The sequence below is a fragment of the Phalangium opilio genome, unplaced genomic scaffold (assembly GCF_054372755.1).
Source record: "Phalangium opilio isolate 3A_F unplaced genomic scaffold, DU_Popi_V2 ptg000042l_1, whole genome shotgun sequence".
Taxonomy (NCBI): Eukaryota; Metazoa; Arthropoda; class Arachnida; order Opiliones; family Phalangiidae; genus Phalangium; species Phalangium opilio.
This window is the reverse complement of record NW_028324166.1, coordinates 174,914-193,512: the sequence shown is the minus strand read 5'-3', so window position 1 is coordinate 193,512 and position 18,599 is coordinate 174,914. Positions and strand designations below refer to the sequence as shown.

The 18,599-nt window shown below is 39.4% G+C and overlaps 3 protein-coding genes across 4 annotated transcripts in view; 2 read left to right on the top strand and 1 right to left on the bottom strand.

Annotated features, from left to right (window-relative positions):
* Positions 1-576: 576 nt before the first annotated feature.
* On the top strand, positions 577-3,198 carry LOC149677992 (acetylcholine receptor subunit alpha-1-B-like). Its single transcript, XM_089836972.1, has 8 exons — positions 577-801; positions 894-1,009; positions 1,478-1,522; positions 1,764-1,873; positions 2,011-2,220; positions 2,309-2,511; positions 2,581-2,706; positions 2,918-3,198. Exons 1-8 carry the CDS (start codon positions 732-734, stop codon positions 3,196-3,198), a joined length of 1,161 nt encoding a protein of 386 aa, XP_089693098.1. The 5' UTR covers positions 577-731.
* A 1,001-nt stretch (positions 3,199-4,199) lies between these two features.
* Positions 4,200-6,344, top strand: LOC149677991 (glycine receptor subunit alpha-2-like). The gene is made up of 7 exons (XM_089836971.1): positions 4,200-4,261; positions 4,706-4,782; positions 4,882-4,949; positions 5,012-5,333; positions 5,414-5,542; positions 5,606-5,937; positions 6,006-6,344. Exons 1-7 carry the CDS (start codon positions 4,200-4,202, stop codon positions 6,342-6,344), a joined length of 1,329 nt encoding a protein of 442 aa, XP_089693097.1.
* Positions 6,345-10,099: 3,755 nt separating this feature from the next.
* ftz-f1 (ftz transcription factor 1) overlaps positions 10,100-18,599 on the bottom strand; it is a 40,356-nt gene continuing 31,856 nt past the window's right edge. The window contains exons 4-7 of one of the 2 annotated variants that reach the window (XM_089836014.1): positions 16,303-16,564; positions 15,928-16,028; positions 15,269-15,444; positions 10,100-14,060 (exon numbers count right to left, since the gene is read on the bottom strand). In XM_089836014.1, the coding sequence (XP_089692140.1) occupies positions 15,298-15,444; positions 15,928-16,028; positions 16,303-16,564 (510 nt within the window). In that variant the 3' untranslated portion in view covers positions 10,100-14,060; positions 15,269-15,297. The remainder of the gene's footprint in view (positions 14,061-15,268; positions 15,445-15,927; positions 16,029-16,302; positions 16,565-18,599) is intronic. The other variant, XM_089836015.1, reaches the window with a different exon arrangement.

The following is an 18,599-nucleotide window of genomic DNA, read 5'->3' as shown; positions in this document are numbered from 1 at the left end:
ACAGCGTGTTCGCTTCTGGAGCTACGGCCAACCGTTTTCAACTTCGGAGGGAAATATGAAACTGAACCAAACCACATGAATTGCAGTTCCAAGATCTTAAGCCTAATTTAATTCAATTACGACTAATTCGATTAATTTTAATTGATGAAAATAAAAAGTGTTTTTATTTTTCGACAATATTTTTTATTTTGGGCTTCAATGTCCATTAAAGAGTGATGGGGCTTTAATTCCATTTATTTTTCTTATAACAATGAAAGCAAATTTGTATTTGCCAAAATACACCCGGGTTTTTACCACAGTAATTACCGTTTTCGTCAATAACCTGGGAAAATCGAAAATCACAATTACCCTTGTAAATTACCGTGTACGTTACCATGGTAAATTACCGTTCAAAACTGTATTTATTGAAAATATTACATATTTTACCAAAACAAAGTGTAGAAAGTTAAGAAACTAACTGAAAAACATTGGTGGAAAGTATCATAATAACAGTTGCAGTTGGTAACCCCCCCCCCAAGATGCAGGATGGATTTGAACTATACTTAGTAATGCGAGCCTGCGAGGTCCAAGTGGAAAAAAGCTTTCTCACCGCGGTTCTCTTCATTTGGGTACACCCTGTACGCCTTTCCTATGGGGGGCGGTTTTCTAGCCGACTTAAATTATTTGGGAGAGAGAGGGTCTCGGTTCAATTAGGAGCTCGTTTTCAGAGTGGCTAAGACGTCCTACCAATTATGTCGCCGACTATTTGCTGCTTTCTCTTCATTTGTTTCGTTGGCGTCAAAATGGAAGTCACGACTAAAGGTCAGTATATTAACGAGCAAAGGTCATGACCTTCCATCCGGTCTGACCGCGGTGACTGACTATTACACAATTGCATATCTATGGTCCAAAAGTCAGATTGCGGGAGACGTTGTTGGCCAATTACGACAAGACTGCCAGACCCAAAAGACAAGGAAATGGGACGACGATACTCGAATTGGGCTTCATCCCCACTCACATCTTGCAACTGGTAACCAACTATTAAGTATACCTCCTGAGGACCAAAGACTATAAGTTCATAAGATATGTTGGCCATAAGTTGTCACTGGTTACAAACTGGAGCTTGTCATGAAGTGATTGAGGTAGGTCATAGATTCAGGGTAAAGCGAATGACGCCTGGTGGTGGGGCGCTGCTGTCAAAGGCTTAGTAATGCAGACTAAATAGGACCTAGATGCAAAATTAACCACCGAGTGTAGTCTGCAATTCTCGCTTCCGTCGTTCTCGAACTAGCTCGAGCTCTAAGTCTCTCAGTAGCATTACGAACTTGCATAGGTAGCGTCATACTTATGGAAGGAACATATCACTTATAAACTTATGGTCAAATAAAGCCATCAATTTTCAAATAAAAATCTTTCTCGCATCGTTTTAGTATGCCTTTAAAGAGATAATGAAATGAGCGGACAATTATAAAGTAATTATCGTTTATTTTGCACTTAGGACGAACAACGGGTGGAACTGACAGTCAATGGATATTTAGTAATGGTAAGAGAGAGATCCAATTACAATCGGGTAGACGGGGGCGAACTACATATGGCAATGGATCGCGTTTCCCGGGTAACGCCCCCCAGCCGCCGCTTGAAAAATAAACGGAGAATGAAGTACAAAAGAAAATCTCGTTAAAATCCTTAAAATAAAATCAGGATATAACCGTCTCGCAGACAAAACCGTTTCAATTCCTAATTCTTAATAAACTGGACTTTATTGTCCCGGCCCATTGTTTCAGGAGTGGCTTGACGAGCGTCTGAAATGGGAACCGAGTCAGTTTGGTAACCTGACCAAAATTAATTTGCCAACTAGTCGACTTTGGACTCCCGGAATACATCTATACCGAGGGTAAGTAATTACGCTTCGAAGTCTTACATTTCCGTAAAGCGGGTAGCCAGCTGGTCAAGGAATTTTAAATTGCGTTAACCCTTAATCCTGATAGCAAAACTATTATCATATTAATATTAGAGGTTGCTTTGAATCAGATTCGAAGACTCCTTGGGGACATGGGACGATTCGATGGTCAAGGTGGACCGGTCGGGCAAGACGTTGTTCCAACCGGCGGTCACTTTCATGATCCCCTGCAAACTCGACTACAAGTACTTCCCCAAGGATAGCGGAAGCTGCGCCTTTCTATTGGGATCGTGGAGACAAAGGGGAGGAGTACTCTACCTTCAAACCCTCGACGACAAACGGTTAAGATAACTTGAGTCGAACTTATTCCATTTAGACAGATTACTCGCTGTCCAATGTAATTCGCTAAAAGAGTATTTTCGCTGACAGTTTCGTGGTGACGGGTGACGAGGTGACGGGTGGAGAATGGAAGCTGAGGAGTTACGAGTACGAAATGATAAAACACGCCGTCGAAGAAGAGTACTCGTGGAATTTCTTCAAGGTCAACCTGACTGTGGAAAGGAGCAACGGCAACAGCCGATTAGCCACCAGCGCCTTACCCTTCTTCTCGGGCGTCATTCTGACAGTGGCTGGTATTGCTATATTTTCAACCAATTAGGCAATGACTAACTTCCTACTTATGGGAACGGACTCGATTTCAGTTTTCTGGTTGGAGATAGGGGGTCCCGCTCGCTACGTCTTGGCCTTGGCCAACTATCTTCTACTCCAGTTGCGCCTCCTCAGTTCGGCACGCACCATTCCCGCGGGAGGCAACACGCCCCTAATGGGTAAGTACTCGGCCACAAGAATGGCAACCCTACAACCCTCCACCACGGTATTCGTAGCGTGTCGGGCAATAGGCTAAGTTAGGTAACGTTGCTTAGGCTCAATGGGGGTCAGTTTGGTATCATACCTCGGCTACCACCTCCGTGGCAATCCTACAAAATTGCCATCAAATGCAACAATAATTGGTTTGTAGATTGATATTTGCATTTGCAGGGCAACTGGAGGGCGTCGCCGTCTGTTTAGCGTTGATAGTGACGCTGGAAACCATGTTACTGGACGTCTTGGTTCGACGGGCGAAGTTTCGAGCCCCTCCCGAGTTTCTGAGCAAGATAACCGGGGCCATTCCCCAAAAGTTGCTCGGATTCTGCCCCATCCCCGAGAGCGACAGCCAATCAGGAGGCTGGTCGAGCGTCTTGACCGCACTCGACAGAATTATTTACTACCTTTTGATCATTTCTTACGTCGCTGTCATTGCGACAATGTTCTACATTTAAAGCTTTTGTTAGAAAATGAATTAAAAGATTATACGATTGTTGTTGATTTGATATTAAAATTGCAACCCGTACAAAACATTCGCGGAGAAATAAAGAGAGAATGAAATGGAAAGACAAATATTTTCTAATCGAATTTGATTAGCACTTTGACAACTTTTGAGAAAAATTCAAAATGGTGGGCCTATTTCTGGTAAATGATTTTGACGTATTGACATAGTTTTCAGACTAGGAGGATGTATACCATTTACACAAGGAGGCCTAGCTTAGCTTTTGACTCCACCGGGGGGGGGGGGAGCCAGGCCTCCTTTTGTAACAAACTAAACTATTTATCCAACCAAGGACTTTTATAGTAACGTGTAATGAAATAAAGAAATTGACTAAACATGTATGTATGTATGTATATTATCACCTTGGGACTTGTCCCCTCGCCCCCCCCTCCCTTCTTTCCCCTACTTAGGCATATCGGACTGAAGAATGAGCGAGCGTGTACTTATAATTATTCCTGGACCACTCTTTCCTTAAGGTTCGTGTTGTTTACCCAGTTTGGCGCATTTTTAATGTTCTACCGTCCAAGAATATCTATTAATTAAACGGCACTCAACCTAATGAAGCGACTCGACTCCGCCTCTTAAGACGCCTCCACACTATACACTATTTGAAACCGTTATGAACCGTTTGGAAAAAAAGGTCAAATTCTCACCTTTTGGGGTTAAACGTAGAGATCTTCCATGAGATAACGCAATTATTATGATTAAAAATGCAAGGGGTTATTCAGAAACGGTTGGAAACGATTTGAAATCGAGCAGTGTGAAGGGGGCTTGAAGAACACGTACGAAGTCACCAAAATCGATAGGCATACATTTTGTCACGCTGCTCACGCAATTGCGACTCTCGTGGCCAACCGACGACTGACGAGCAAAGAGAATTAAGATTTTGTTTCTTCGCGAGTCAAGTACTCGGGGATCTTAAATATATATAGGAATGCTATTGGTCAAGAAGACATGTTCGTTTCCAGCGTCAACTTGATAAGCTTCTATCTGGTCAGCACTTTCTTTCAACTCTGGTCAGTCAAACGAATTTCCTTATTCCATTCTTTTGTCAAAATAGTTTTCCCGTAATAACCCATCACGTTTTAAATTTAATTTCACGTTTTATTAATTAAACTAGTAGCAAAATTGACCGACCATGGCTGGTCTAAGGGATGTTTTAGTTACTATTCGGGCCGCCATTTTAAAAGATGGAGGCTGTAGATATCAAATAATATACTAAATATTAACGGTTGTAATTAACATAGAATCAGTGTTAATCCCCTTTTTAAGTGTAGGTTACATTTCTGTTCTGGCCACACGTAAATGTACGTTCATGCTAAACTAGTTACAGCTTATTGGGGGGTAAAGCAATGAAGGGTTTGAGCTGGAAGTTGCATGATTATCAGTCAGTTATTATATCTAGATCTTCTAAACCAGGGTAAAACTAATTAATATTACGTTCTTGTGCACGGATTCAGGTGTTTAGCGGGAAATTTTGACTGGCAGAAATACATGCCAGACACTTGCGCCGATGACCTGAACTATTCTCTACCACGTAAGCCAGTTGTTTACTCAATCAAACGCCAATGGAGAGACAGCATCATTTAGTGTCTTTCTATCTTTATTAAGAAGTTATTTTTTCTTTTTGACGCAGCTAAACCCATTACAATGAACGTTAGTATCTGGGTCAACGCCATCTACGAGATTTCAGAGTCCAAAATGGTAGATTGACTCGAGCGCTGTCTTGACGTCTAATTAAACCGCTCTCTTTTGGTTGGTTTCAGGAGTTTGGGACGCAGATTGATTTGCTGGAGTTTTGGAGAGATCCGTTCATCAATTTTTCGACGTCGGACGCTTTGGCGACGCGAGGATCGTTGCTGTTACCCAAGCAGTTGATCGACTGCATCTGGAAGCCGGACACGCTCTTCCAAAACGCCAAAGCCGTCAAACTGTACGACGACACGGCGCCCAATGTCTTCTACAAGGTCGTCTTGCCAGAAGGATATCTCCTAAGGAGAAGCCGGTACAAAGTGACGGCCGCTTGCCCCATGCACTTCAAGTTCTACCCAATGGACTCGCAAGTCTGCTCTCTTCAAATATCCTTGCGTAAGAGAATCGTTCCGCCGTTGTCAGAGTTGTACAAATACCGTCCGCCTCCCAACTCATTTCAAGTACTTCCCCTTTAGATCATTCGCGAACGGATCACGTCGTCCTGGGATGGTCGGAAGATTTTTCCAAATTTACGTTGGACGACTCTCCCATGAACTTCGCCATCAAGATCTTGCCACGGACCAAGAAAATCAAATTGAACGACAGTAAGTACGTCAGTTGGTGGCCTCTACGGTCTCAAATTAAGACCACCGAATAATACATTTCAGAGGTCAAGGTAGCGACGGAGACTCTGTTCGCCAACTTCCTGTTCGAGAGATCTCTGAGCGCCAGTTTGTTCAACACTTATTTGCCGTCGCTCTTGGTAGTGTGTTTGTCATTCGTTAGCTTCTGGTTGGACGTGGGGGCGGTGCCGGGGCGCGTGACGTGCGGCGTGACGGCCATCTTGACCCTTTCGACGCAAATGGTGCAGGCACGAAGCGGCCTTCCCGTCCTGGACTACATGACGGCGCTGGACGTCTGGCTCTTGGCTTGCCTCATCATGGTCTTCTTATCACTTATAGAATTCACTTTCGCGCACTCTTACTGCAGGAACAAGAAGGTACCTTAATCCATCTACCAGTCCAACTGACGCGGGCTTTTAACCTAAATTATTTTCGACCAAATTAGGCGCCCCCCGAGGTCAAGAAGGAAGAAGCGGTGGTGAAACCCAAGGGACCATTAACGGCACCGTGGCTTCGAGAGGGTCCTGGTGGACTCTCTCAGACCTGGAAGCGTCCGATTCAACGCGTTCCCTTTCGCCCAGTGACGTCCAAGGGCCGCAAGATGGTCAATAAGGTCAAAGCTGTGTTGAAGGCCGGTTTCAACGCCGATAAAGACAATGTTTACGACCGCGCTTCGCGTGTCCTGTTCCCGCTTAGCATGTTGCTTTTCAGCGTTCTCTATTGGCTGCTTTTTTACAACGCCGCTTACTCCAGAGACTTCATTAAAGAACTTTCGTCTCCTTAGAACTCCATGTAAAATAGTGAATAAAGCGAAGTAAGCGTGTTGTTGCAAGTACACGCGAGACAAGACGTTGACGTTTCAATACGTACGCGTACGTACAGAGCATTTAATAAACAAGTACCAGTTCTTTCAAAACAAATTTGTTTAGGTTATTGTTATTAATAAACAAATTAATAAAAAAAATAGAACGATGTCAATCTTCAAATCAAATGAAAACGCAACGCGGTAATGTAATTTAAAATAAGTCATTTTGTAAAGTATAGTTTGGGAGTTTGTCCAGGCGTGTCGAGGCGCGACTATCTCGTCTGGACATCAGCCTAGAAAGCCTACCGCGTCACTTACAAGCTGGTTTAAGATTAGAGGAACGGGGTAAGGGGGCGGGAGGGGCGTGTAATCCGCCCATAAAGACGAAAACTAAAGCACCACCGTCAGGGTAATTTAATTTTACAATGTTAAACGGCGTGCGAAGGAAAAAACAAAGCCGTTGTTATTCACTGAACATTCGGTATGGGAGAAATGTATCCATAAACAAGTAGTTGAAGTTTACTTCCGCGCAAATTTATGCCTAAACAAGAACGTTTTACTTTCCCTAATTTAAACGAAAGCGCGATAGGTCATTCACCTACAAATCAGACCACTTGCTATTTTTCATAAATCATCATCGTATTTGACCAATCAAACGATCAAATTTGCACGAGACATCTTTAAAGGTAAACTAAAATGCTCCAAAGGATAATTTTATCGCCAGCGCAAAATTAGTTTCCTAATTTTCATTTGTCAACTCACTCGGCATCATTGGTCAAAAAATGGTGAAAAAAATTAATTATTTCTGAGTGGGGGAATAAGACCATTGCACAAATATTTGGCTCTTAAACGTATTCTCCGCCCTCCCAAGTACAACAAAGAACTTAATAGAACATTTTAGTATCCCTTCGAGGTCTTACAAAGGAAGAGAAATGGAAAAGTGTTTTGTTAAGGTGACGGGGAAAGCTCGAATTGTTTGGGATCCAAAAGGTATGATTATCCCAAATATCCGGAACAAGACTTCATTTACTCGAAGAAGGGAGACGAGCAAAAATCAAATCAACGTCACTGTTGCGAGTGAGTAGCGGTCACGCGTGAAACGACCCTTTAATTCCCCTTTCATCTGAATTATGATGGCATAAAAGGCGCGTCGTTCGACAAACAGAAGTCAAAAACGAAAGTGAATCCTCACCAAACGGAATTACCAAACCTCGCACTCCGCCAGCACCATGGCGAAGAAGGTAAGTCCTTATGGTCACTTCTCTGATAAAGACTCCAAACCTTAAAGCCCGTGGATAAGTTTGTGATAGTAGCTATTCGAGGGGACTATTACGGATGGTTCACATCTTTTAATACTAATCGCGTCATGACCGTTTTCCAGTACGTAGCCGTGATAAGTATCATGGCGTTGTCATTGTGGTCAGCGTGTGACGGTATGCCGGACCAGGGCGCGGTCGATTGGGACGCCGTGGCCCAAGAGACGGGTGGTTGGAGCAGCGCGGGCATGAATATGGGCGGTTGGAGCGACGGAGGAGCTGGAGGAGGCAGCTGGGCGGCTCCCACCGGAGGAGGCGGTGGTGCCAAAGGAGGTCTGTCCGCGGGAGGTGGACTAGGAACTAAAGTTTCCATTCCTGATTCTTCCTTTACCCTTGGAGGTGGAGGTGGTGGAGGAGGTTGGGCTCCTCAAGGAGGCGGAGGCGGCGGTGGAGGAGGTTGGGCGCCTCAAGGAGGCGGAGGCGGTGGAGGAGGAGGTTGGGCACCTCAAGGAGGCGGAGGCGGTGGAGGAGGAGGTTGGGCACCTCAAGGAGGCGGAGGCGGTGGAGTCGATCTAAGCGCTTTATTGGGAGGAGGAAAAGGTGGCGGCGGTGGTGGAGGCGGTGGCTGGGCTCCTCAAGGAGGTGGAGGAGGAGGCAAAGGCGCGGGTGGTGGTGGTGGTTTGGACATCAGCTCCTTGTTGGGAGGCGGAGGAGGAAAAGGAGGAGGCGGCGGTGGCGGCGGAGGTTGGGCGACTCAAGGCGGTGGAGGAGGAGGCAAAGGTGGAGGTGGTGCTAACATCGTGTACATTCCTTATCCCGTGGCTATCAACTCGGGTGGAGGCGGAGGCGGCGCTAAAGGAGGTGGAGGAGGCGGAGGTGGTGGATGGGACCTCGGAGGGGGTGGCGCTGGTAAGTGACCTAATCAATCATTAACTCCACTTTGGCAAAGAAATAATTGATTGATTGATATCATTATAGTTGGAGGTAAAGGAGGTGGAGGAGGAGGCGGAGGTGGATGGGACCTCGGAGGAGGTGGCGCTGGTAAGTGACCTAATCAATCATTAACTCCACTTTGGCAAAGAAATAATTGACTAGTTGATTGACATTGTAGTTGGAGGTAAAGGAGGTGGTGGAGGCGGAGGCGGCTGGGACCTCGGAGGAGGAGGTGGTGCTGGTGGATGGGACCTCGGAGGAGGTGGCGCCGGTAATTTATTTAACCATTAACTTTTCTTAGTACTTCAGCAAACATAATTGATTGATTTCATTTTAGTTGGAGGTAAAGGAGGCGCCGGTGGAGGTGGATGGGATCTCGGAGGAGGAGGAGGTGGCGCTGGTAATTGACTTTACCATTAACCTTACTTAGTACTTTGACAGTGAAATGACTAATTTATTTAATTTTAGTTGGAGGTAAAGGAGGCGCGGGCGGTGGAGGTGGATGGGATTTAGGAGGAGGTGGCGCAGGTGGCTGGGATTTAGGAGGAGGCGGCGGAGGTGGCGCTGGTAAGTGACCTAATCATTAACTCTTCTTTAGCAAAGAATTGATTAGTGACTGATTGATATCATTGCAGTTGGAGGTAAAGGAGGCGCAGGCGGTGGATGGGACCTCGGAGGTGGAGGAGGTGGCGCTGGTAATTGCTTTAACCATTAAAGCACTAATAGTTCATCATTTATTTAACACCGACGCATTTAATTTCAGGAGGTGGTAAAGGAGGCGGTGGAGGGGGAACGACAATTCCCGTTCTAGTTACAATTCCAGCAGCTGGAGGTGGCGGCGGAGGTGGCAAAGGGGGTGGCGCCAGTGGATGGAATTAAAATACTAATTTTATATGTCCATTTTAAAGTCTCAATAAAAGCTGTCTATTTTTTGAAATTATTCCTTTGAAAATCTTACTTGTTGTCACTGATACCCCATAATTAATAGAGTAGTGGCACTACATGTTAATTTCTCATAGAACATAACGTAGCCAAAGGCAGGGAGGTGCCATTACACTATAGCCATAAGACCAAAATATAACGTATTTCAACTTACACTAATTAAGCTATGGACTAAGCTGACCACTCTTACTTTTCAAAGGTACACGCGTTAAAGGGTAAATTAAATAAATACGTACTTACTATTGACAAAGAGATATCCACGGCCAAGGCTTAAGACATCAGTACAAATTACATTTCAAACCAAGAAAGAACAAAGCTACAAGTTACAAAACTTAACAGGGAGATTAAGAGCAGACGGAAACGATCAACGACAACCAGATGTCTATTTCCATGGAGTATTAATATCAGAGTCGTAATGAATATTCCCTTAATGCTACTCAACTCATAGCTAAGACTACGTAAATATTGCTCCATGGAGCGGCTGATTCGAACCTTACCTACGCTACAACCAATCAGTGGAAAGAACAACGTCTCCCGGAGTCCCGGGTTTCTTTTTAGGCCTAGACGAAAAGTGGAAATTTGAGAATAATAATTCAGAGGCCGTTTTTTTAATATTAACAAAAGTTTTAATATAGATATATTTACATCAAAGAGACGGATAATTAATTACACAATGGGAAAGTCAAGAATGACGTGGGCAAACTTAATTATTATTTACTCGGGGGCAGGGCAAACGCTATGATTCAAGCTCTCAATTTTATTTAAAAGGCCTAGTCTCACTAGGACTTGGCCTGCGATAACCAACCAGGATTCCTTCGCCAACACAATTCCTTCCGCTAAAAAATAAAATACTAATTCTTTAAAATTAATCGTACAACCAAATTAATTAATATTAATTTAGAGTATTTTCAATTAAAGTTTAAAAATTAAAACAAATTTCGAAATTAATTTTTTTTTTTTCAATTTTATAGCTCAAAAAGTCGCAATTAAAAATTAAATTAATTATGATTAGTAGTTAAAAAAAAGATTGAGAGAATAAATTTTGCAACAACAAAAAAAAAATGGCGGTATAAAAACTTGTCTTGGGAATGCTCGAGTCGTTTGCAAACAAAAATATTATTTTCAAATTAAATTTACATAATTTTTTTTTCATCGCGTAATAAAATTCACTCTTCATTTCTTCGCTGGCCAATCATTGACCCTGGTTACATTTTGTTGTGCGTTTGGCAGCCAAGAATTCAACGTTAACACGTAATTAATAACATATAGGTAGCGCTTGTTAATTAAAATGAAAAGAAATTGTTAATTGGAAAAATAAAAACCGGTTCGCTGTTACAAATTTAAAGGCTAAAAGCACGGAGGCGGGGGTTTAATTAAAATTAAAATTAACTAGACCGGTAATTGCGAATACTAAGTTTAAATGGAGGGGGGAAAGGAGGAATGCCAAATATTGATTAAGTTTTTTTAAATCAAAGGGGTTGAAATTCTTAACCGGAAATCTTTGGTTTCATTCGTTTTTAATTATCTTTCCTATAATTATATCCTATTTATTTTTTTTTACAAACACTTATTATGGAAAAATAGGGGATGAAAAGTAGACATTCCATTTTCCAATCCAACCTTCTCAACATTATTTACACACTCGAAAATACTTGTCCGTTTTACAAACAGTCGCGGCATCCGCGATCGCGCTTTCTCCAAAAATATATAAAAAACTTTTAGAAACAGTCTCTGACGCAAACTCTCACATCATTTCTTTTTATTTGTTTGTTTGTTCCTATCTCACTTTCAACATTTCACGACAAAATTCTCCTTCTACTCGACGCACTCGACAAATTAACCGAGAATACCCAATTCGAATTGTATAACTATTATCAATTTTGAACAACGGATTTAACACTTTAATCGCGAAAAGGGATTATTTCTTCTCCGTTAACTACATCCTCCCTGGCTTTAACGGTAATTCTCAAATAAGAAATATTTAAGTTGGCACGCGAAAACGAAAGGCGGCCAGCCAGCCTGCCAGCCAGAATGGGTCGGAACAATACTTTTGCAGCATTACATAACAATACCGCAAAAGTAAAACTTCCGCATTCTAATTGGTTTTAAGGCTAAAAATTTTGAAAATCAAATGTTTTTAATTTGCGAGTGCTGTCGATACAAGGAAAATTTGAGTAAAATTGTGCACCAATGTTTTTTAGTTTGTTTATTTCCCCGGGTAAATTTTCAAGAATATAATTATTTTCTGCGCAATTTTTTAACGATTATTTTGTTTTATCACTTATTGACAATTTTAACAATTTTTTTTTTAAACATTCAATTTGTTCAACATTGAATATTTTCTTTATTTATTTTGTAACAAAAACTATTTTTTCTTATTCTTTCTTCCAGTTTTTAAAAAATAGTTTTCTGTTTTTTTGAAAGCGTATTTTGTCCCCCAAAAAGAGGGAGAGAGACAGATAGAGATAGAGAGAGAAGTTAACGTTGGTTTATTTATTTTAAGGCTCAACTATGAAATTTTTCCAGGGGTTTCCACGAGTTTCCAGGAGTTGAATTTATTATTTTAATTTGCCTAAATATATATATATATATTTCTTCTAGATTTCAGAGACTGGCAGTGTTTGTTTGTTTGTCTGTTTACGTCTGTTTTAATTTTTAAATATAATTGGACGTGTTTGAGTTAATTTAATTACTTTTTTGAAACCTCTCTAACAATTCCCATTAAAATTTGAATTTAATTAATTAATCCGAATTAAAATTTAGTATTTCGAAGTTACGTTTACGTTTTTTAAAAGCCAACCAATCACCATTAAGCTAGCTAGCTACCCGGGGCGAGGGGCGGGGCAAGGGGGAGGGGAAATTAATTTCAATGCATCGAATAGGTTAAAATTTAATCTTAATTAAATTATCTTTTGAGGTATTAGTTTAGTTTAATTATCATATCTTAGAGTTTAAAAGAAAGAATTAAAAGACAGACGGACAGACATAGAGAGAAAACGTTGTAAGATGGTCTGTGGAATTTTAACTGTTGAAAAATGATTGACGTCTGTCAGATACGCTTTGTACTATAAAATTGGCTGTTTATTTAATTTTTAATTATTTATTTATTAATTAAAATTAGGCCTAACGAATTTTCCATCATTTCAAAAGCTTTCTTTACCCTTTGACTACAAACTATTCGAGATATATATTTTTAAATGGATTAGTTAAGCTCAAAATAGTTAAGAAACTTTTGAAGTTTGAGTGGAAAGTGAAACGTGATTTTGAAATAGAAATCCTAAAACGAATTTTGAAAAGAGATTTTTGAGATAAAGACAAAGTAAAGATATAAAGATTTGAAGGAAATAGTTCTGGAAAGTTAGAGATTTTAATTAAAAAGGAAACAGAGATTTTAATTAAAAGGAAACAGAGATTTTAATTAAAAGGAAACAGATTTTAATTAAAAGGAAACAGATTTTAATTTAAAAGGTTTAATAGATTTTAATGAATAGATTTTAATGAAAAGGAAACAGATTTTAATTTAAAAAGAAACAGAGATTTTAATTAAAAGGAAACAGAGATTTTAATTAAAAGGAAACAGAGATTTTAATTAAAAGGAAACAGAGATTTTAATTAAAAGATTTAAGTTGAAATTAAAGAAGGTTTTTTAGAAGAAGTTTGAAATAATTAAAATAGAAAGATTTAAGTTGAAAAGAATTTCGAAAGTTTGAGCTTAACTTATCCATTTTTAATTACGCAATTAAAAATCTTTTAATTATCATTATTCCTTCATCTATTCTATTCTATTCGATGCAATGAGAACCGTAATTTCCACCAATAACAGAGAGAGAGAGATAGATAAGGGGAGGGGGCGAGGGGGGCAATGTAGTATGACGTCACGATAATTACTTTTATAATTAATTAGTAACTTAATTAAAAAATGATTTTAACGATAGAATATATATATATACTATGAAATAACGATTCAAGGAAAAAAGTTAAAAAATGGCTCGTGATGAGTGAGTTGATGAAACAACACTTAACAAGAATGAACGGGGGGGGGGATGACGTCATGGCGTCTGACGTCACGGAGACCATTTTCGTAATTAACTAAGACAGACAGGAGAGATAATTCGTTCACTCACCGTCCCTTCTTCATTTTTTCATTTAAATTATTTGTTATCACGTGACGACTTGACCAGTTCAGTTCAGTTTTCTCGGCACCACCGTGATGTAGAAGTAACTAGAATTTGTTTTTCGACGCGATTGGTTTAATTCACTCGTGACGTCACGGGTCCTTCTCCAGGATTTCACTCCTGACTCCATTTATTGTTTTGTTTGTTTTTTTAATTTCAATACTGTTAAAAGACACCGTATTTTTCTGTTTGTTTTTCCTTCCTAACGATTGAAATCGGGTTTTGAAAAACAAGAGGTGACGTAACGCGAGTACGCGAATGCACAACACAGACACACGATTTCGCGCCGCTAATCCTCGTTCTTTCTCGGGACGATTCTCGTCGTCGTGACAAATGTTTTTAGTCAATGTTATTTATTTAAAATACGCGACAAAAAAATTAAATATTTTCTGAAAATAAAAAACCAACGGGGAATTAATTCATAAGTAATTAAATAAGAACTTAATACGTCGATAAACTAAAATTAAATTAATTTAATTTAATAAAAAACAAATAATTTAATAAACTAGAAAAAATAATTTAATAATCTAAAAATAAATAAATAAATTAATTAATAAACTAAAAATAAATTAATAATCTAAAAATAAATTAATAATCTAAAAAATAATTTTATAATCTAAAAATAATAAATTAATAATCTAAAAAAATAATTTTAAAATCTAAAAAATAAATTAATAATATAAAAATTAATTTTATAATCTAAAAAAAAATAAATTAATAATCTAAAAAAAATAAATTAATAATCTAAAAAATAATTTTAAAATCTAAAAAATAAATTAATAATATAAATTAATAATATAAAAATTAATTTTATAATCTAAAAAAATAAATTAATAATATAAAAATTAATTTTATAATCTAAAAAAAATAAATTAATAATATAAAAATTAATTTTATAATCTAAAAAAATAAATTAATAATATAAAAATTAATTTTATAATCTAAAAAAAATAAATTAATAATCTAAAAAAAAATAAATTAATAATCTAAAAAAAATAAATTAATAATCTAAAAAAAATAAATTAATAATCTAAAAAAAATAAATTAATAATCTAAAAATTAATTTAATAATCTAAAAATTAATTTAATAATCTAAAACATAATTCAATAATCTAAAACATAATTCAATAATCTAAAAAATAATTTAATAAGCTAAAAACATAAATTATAATCTAAAAACATAAATTAATAATCTAAAAACATAAATTAATAATCTAAAAAAAATAAATTAATAATCTAAAAAAAATAATTAATAGTCTAAAAAAAATAAATTAATAACCTAAAAAAAATTAATTAATAGTCTAAAAAAATTAATTAATAATCTAAAAAAATAATTAATAATCTAAAAAAAATAAATTAATAATCTAAAAATAAATAAATTAATAATCTAAAAATAAATAAATTAATAATCTAAAAATAAATAAATAGACTTAAAAAAATAAATTAATAGACTTAAAAAAAATAAATAAATAAATTAATGAACTAAATAAAATATAAATTAATTTACAAAAATTAAATAAAGTAATAAATGAAATAAAATATAACTAATTAATAAATAAATTAAAAGTGAACTAAAAGTTAATTTAAAGTGTCTTACCATTGTTTGGAATTAAAATAATTGGGGTGTTATTTCTTCTTAGCGTGCAGCATCTCCATGAGTAGAGTTTGCGTGGGGGCGCTGCCACTGAGATGCCTGAAGTAAAGATACTCCTCGCCCCGAATGCCAATCAAGTGGATCTCTGGCAAGACTTGCAACAACTGATTGAACTTGTCCTAAAAAGACAATTTGCCAACACCATTCAAAGGGAGGAAGAACAACAAGATTAGAAAATGTCCCTTCAAAGAAGATAAGTCAACATGTGGACAATTTAAAGCGCTAATTCGGCCCCGCCTCTGACCAAACAAAGAAAGACAGGCTTTGGTCATTGGTCAGACGCGGGCCGAACTGATTGGTCAACAGAAATCTTGAGCGAGTGGTGGTAGCAACCACTTCGTTAAAGACTTACCCAATCAAATCAAAAAGGACACCGATTCCTCCAAAAAAGGGTGGGGGACCTCCCAGTCTCTTAAAATACCGCCACTTTCCCTTTAAAAATGGATTAGCTAGACTCCTACATTATCCCTTTAAAGGGAATATCACCCCTTTTCAATTAAAAATCGGTCGCGAAGTTTATATTCCCTTTTCGCTACAAAGATGGTATAGTATTTCGTCTCCGTTGGGGTTGGGGTTCGGGGGGTTGGGGGGGTGGTACTTACGTTGATTTGAGGATAACAATTGATGGTGTACTCTAACAAGGTCTGCTGCGCCTGTTCATGGGCTTCGGCCACCAGCTTGGCATTCGACAAGCCTCGAACGTCTAAACAAAACACAAGTAACAACAACGATCAAGACCCGAGTTCCAGACCCCAGATAAGAAAGGAGGCCTAATAGAAGACATCAAGCGGTCATTTACCAAATACCGCGGTAAATAACTGTCAATTACCGGTAAATTACCATCAAACCGCGTAATAATAAATGTTAAAACCAAAGTTTCAGTAACTTTTGCAAAAGTTTATAATATAAGGTACATTGCCGGGGTTTTTTTTTTAAAGTACATTATCTGCGGAAGCGTCATCTATGGTAATAATTACCTGGATTTAATAGTAGCATGAACTTGAGACAAATGTAGTCGACGGGATCGAGTTTGAGCTCCTGAAATTTGTTGGCGATACATTGGAGGTTGTCGGCTAGACTCGTCTGACCCAAGAGAGCCAGGGTCAAGAGATCAAACTTCTGCCCATTGGCCAACGTCGTCTCGTCGGGTAATCCGTGGTGAATCCTCTGGTGCAAGTGGTCCAGGATTAACATGTCACTCCACGAATGCTGCAGTAACTTCATTTGGTCGTCAACCTGCTCAAATAGCAAACGCCAAACGAGACACTATCAACAACTCAATCCCGCTAAATGCCGACATAGTTTGCATTTCAACAATTCCCCCAAACTTTAACAAACCAATTTAAAAATACCCAGTATCATTAACTTTAAAATATAGGCCTAGTACTACACCAAAATTACCCAAATAGGCCTAAAATTCCACCTTCTACAACCATTTAAAAAAAATCCCCCGACATTTACGAGCATTTTAAAATTTCCCGCCATTAATTTCCCCCGATAGATGGCGTAAGAGGTCCCGTTAATCGCGTGTCCGGGCGTGACGTCACGGCCAGAGAAAACACGGCGCATTCATTTCACTTTTCCTCCATCAACCGTCCAAAAGAGAAAGGGCAAATTTTTTGTAATAGAAAGTGGCTGCAATGTAGCGGTGCCAGTTTTCCTTTTCAATGAGATGGAATGGAGCGGGGGGGCGACAGGAAAGGCAGCCCCCCCCTCGTCCGTCCAGCCCGCATTTCCAGCATTGCCGCCGCCGCGCGCTTGTCCCACTGACCTACTTTCACCGATAAAAAACCTAGCAAGTTTTTTTTTCCACAAAAATTCAACTCTCTCTCCCTTTCTCCCTTAAAAAAAAAGAGATAGTAACACCAATCCAATTTAAAGGCGAGAACCGTCCGTGAGATGCGAGTTAAGCAGACGACGAAATAACCAATAGGGACTTGGCAATTCGGGCTTAACTCCGCCACCAGCGCCATTATGGTATGTTTTTTTAACAGAATGAAAGCTATATAAGCCCCTCTCCTGGTATATTTTTTAGCACTAGTGGAAGGTAGCCTGACGTTGCATGACGTAGTACTGCCAAGTCCCTATACATGCCAGAGCGCGTGGCTGGGCGGGGCTTAACGTTTCCCACCGGGAGGGGGTCAGAAATTTAAATCACCCGCCGCGAGACTGAAATAACCAATAGACCATTTCGATGTAACTATAAGAGGGTTGCCATCCATCTCGCTTCTTGGCGCCTGCGCCGTAGTCGTTTTGTATCACGAGACTGCGCAGAGACGGATGGCAAGTATCTCCCGATACCTAACCCCCTTTTTTACGTCCCCTAGTATTTGAAAGGGTACAAACGGGAGTTTACGTTTATAGAGAGCTCGAGAGAGCTTTCAGTTGGAGGAGGAGCTGAGTCTCGTGACATAATTTAGGCGGCCATATTGGTGGGTTTAAAGCGGGAATGAAGCTGAGACCACCCAATAGAGCTATTTCAGAGGGGGTAATGGCTACGTCACCAATGCTATTTGCCCATAGAGAAAACCCTCATAAAATGGCCGCCCTACACTCTCAAAGGCAGGCCCAATTTTCGTAGCAGACGAAATTTTTCCCCCACTGAAATAGCTCTATATGGCTACCAGAATAGCGGTGAGACTTGGGAGGGTGTGACGTACTACTACCTCCCCATCTGAAAGCTCTCTATAACCACATCACGCGACAAAGGGTCTATGGGAGGGAAAATGAGGCCTACCGAATGTAATAACCATAAGTTATTAAGAGACGCCCACCGTTATATTTTAACAAATGAATTTTGAAGGGAAAGCATTTCGTACAGCTATCCCTTGAAAGTAGAACACGGTGGCGGACGGAGGGAGGGAGGGAGGCGCGAAGTGAAAGTGGCTAAGCAAGTTTTTGTTAACGAGAGAGATATAGAGGGGCCATACCATAACCAACTATAGATATCGGCGGCGGATGATTACAATTTCCAGGGGGGGGGATATTAACGGGAGGGGGTAGAGCGCGAAGGTATCTGTATAAAGTGGAAACCGGTTGGGATACGATTATGCTGGGAGAGTAAGTCAAGTGGCACGAAGGAACGAACCCTTTCTATAGAATAGATAGATTTCATTGGCAAGGCGAATGAGAAACACACATTCAACATTAATAAAAAAACTCCAAGAGCGGCGGCTTTTTCATTATCAAAGGCAGCAGCAAACCCGTTCACGCTGAACAACATTTGGAATCTAGGGCACGGCGCCCTTTCGCTCTCTCCACAAAACATAAATCC

Bases quoted from the DNA above. Each gene is read 5' to 3' on its own strand.
- LOC149677992 (XM_089836972.1), top strand. From the start codon at position 732: ATGTCGCCGACTATTTGCTGCTTTCTCTTCATTTGTTTCGTTGGCGTC. The intron at 1,010-1,477 runs GTAACCAACTAT...TTTTGCACTTAG, and splicing joins CCACTCACATCTTGCAACTG to GACGAACAACGGGTGGAACT. The intron at 2,512-2,580 runs GTATTGCTATAT...ACTCGATTTCAG, and splicing joins CGTCATTCTGACAGTGGCTG to TTTTCTGGTTGGAGATAGGG.
- LOC149677991 (XM_089836971.1), top strand. From the start codon at position 4,200: ATGTTCGTTTCCAGCGTCAACTTGATAAGCTTCTATCTGGTCAGCACT. The intron at 4,262-4,705 runs GTCAGTCAAACG...GCACGGATTCAG, and splicing joins AGCACTTTCTTTCAACTCTG to GTGTTTAGCGGGAAATTTTG. The intron at 5,334-5,413 runs GTAAGAGAATCG...CTTCCCCTTTAG, and splicing joins CTCTCTTCAAATATCCTTGC to ATCATTCGCGAACGGATCAC.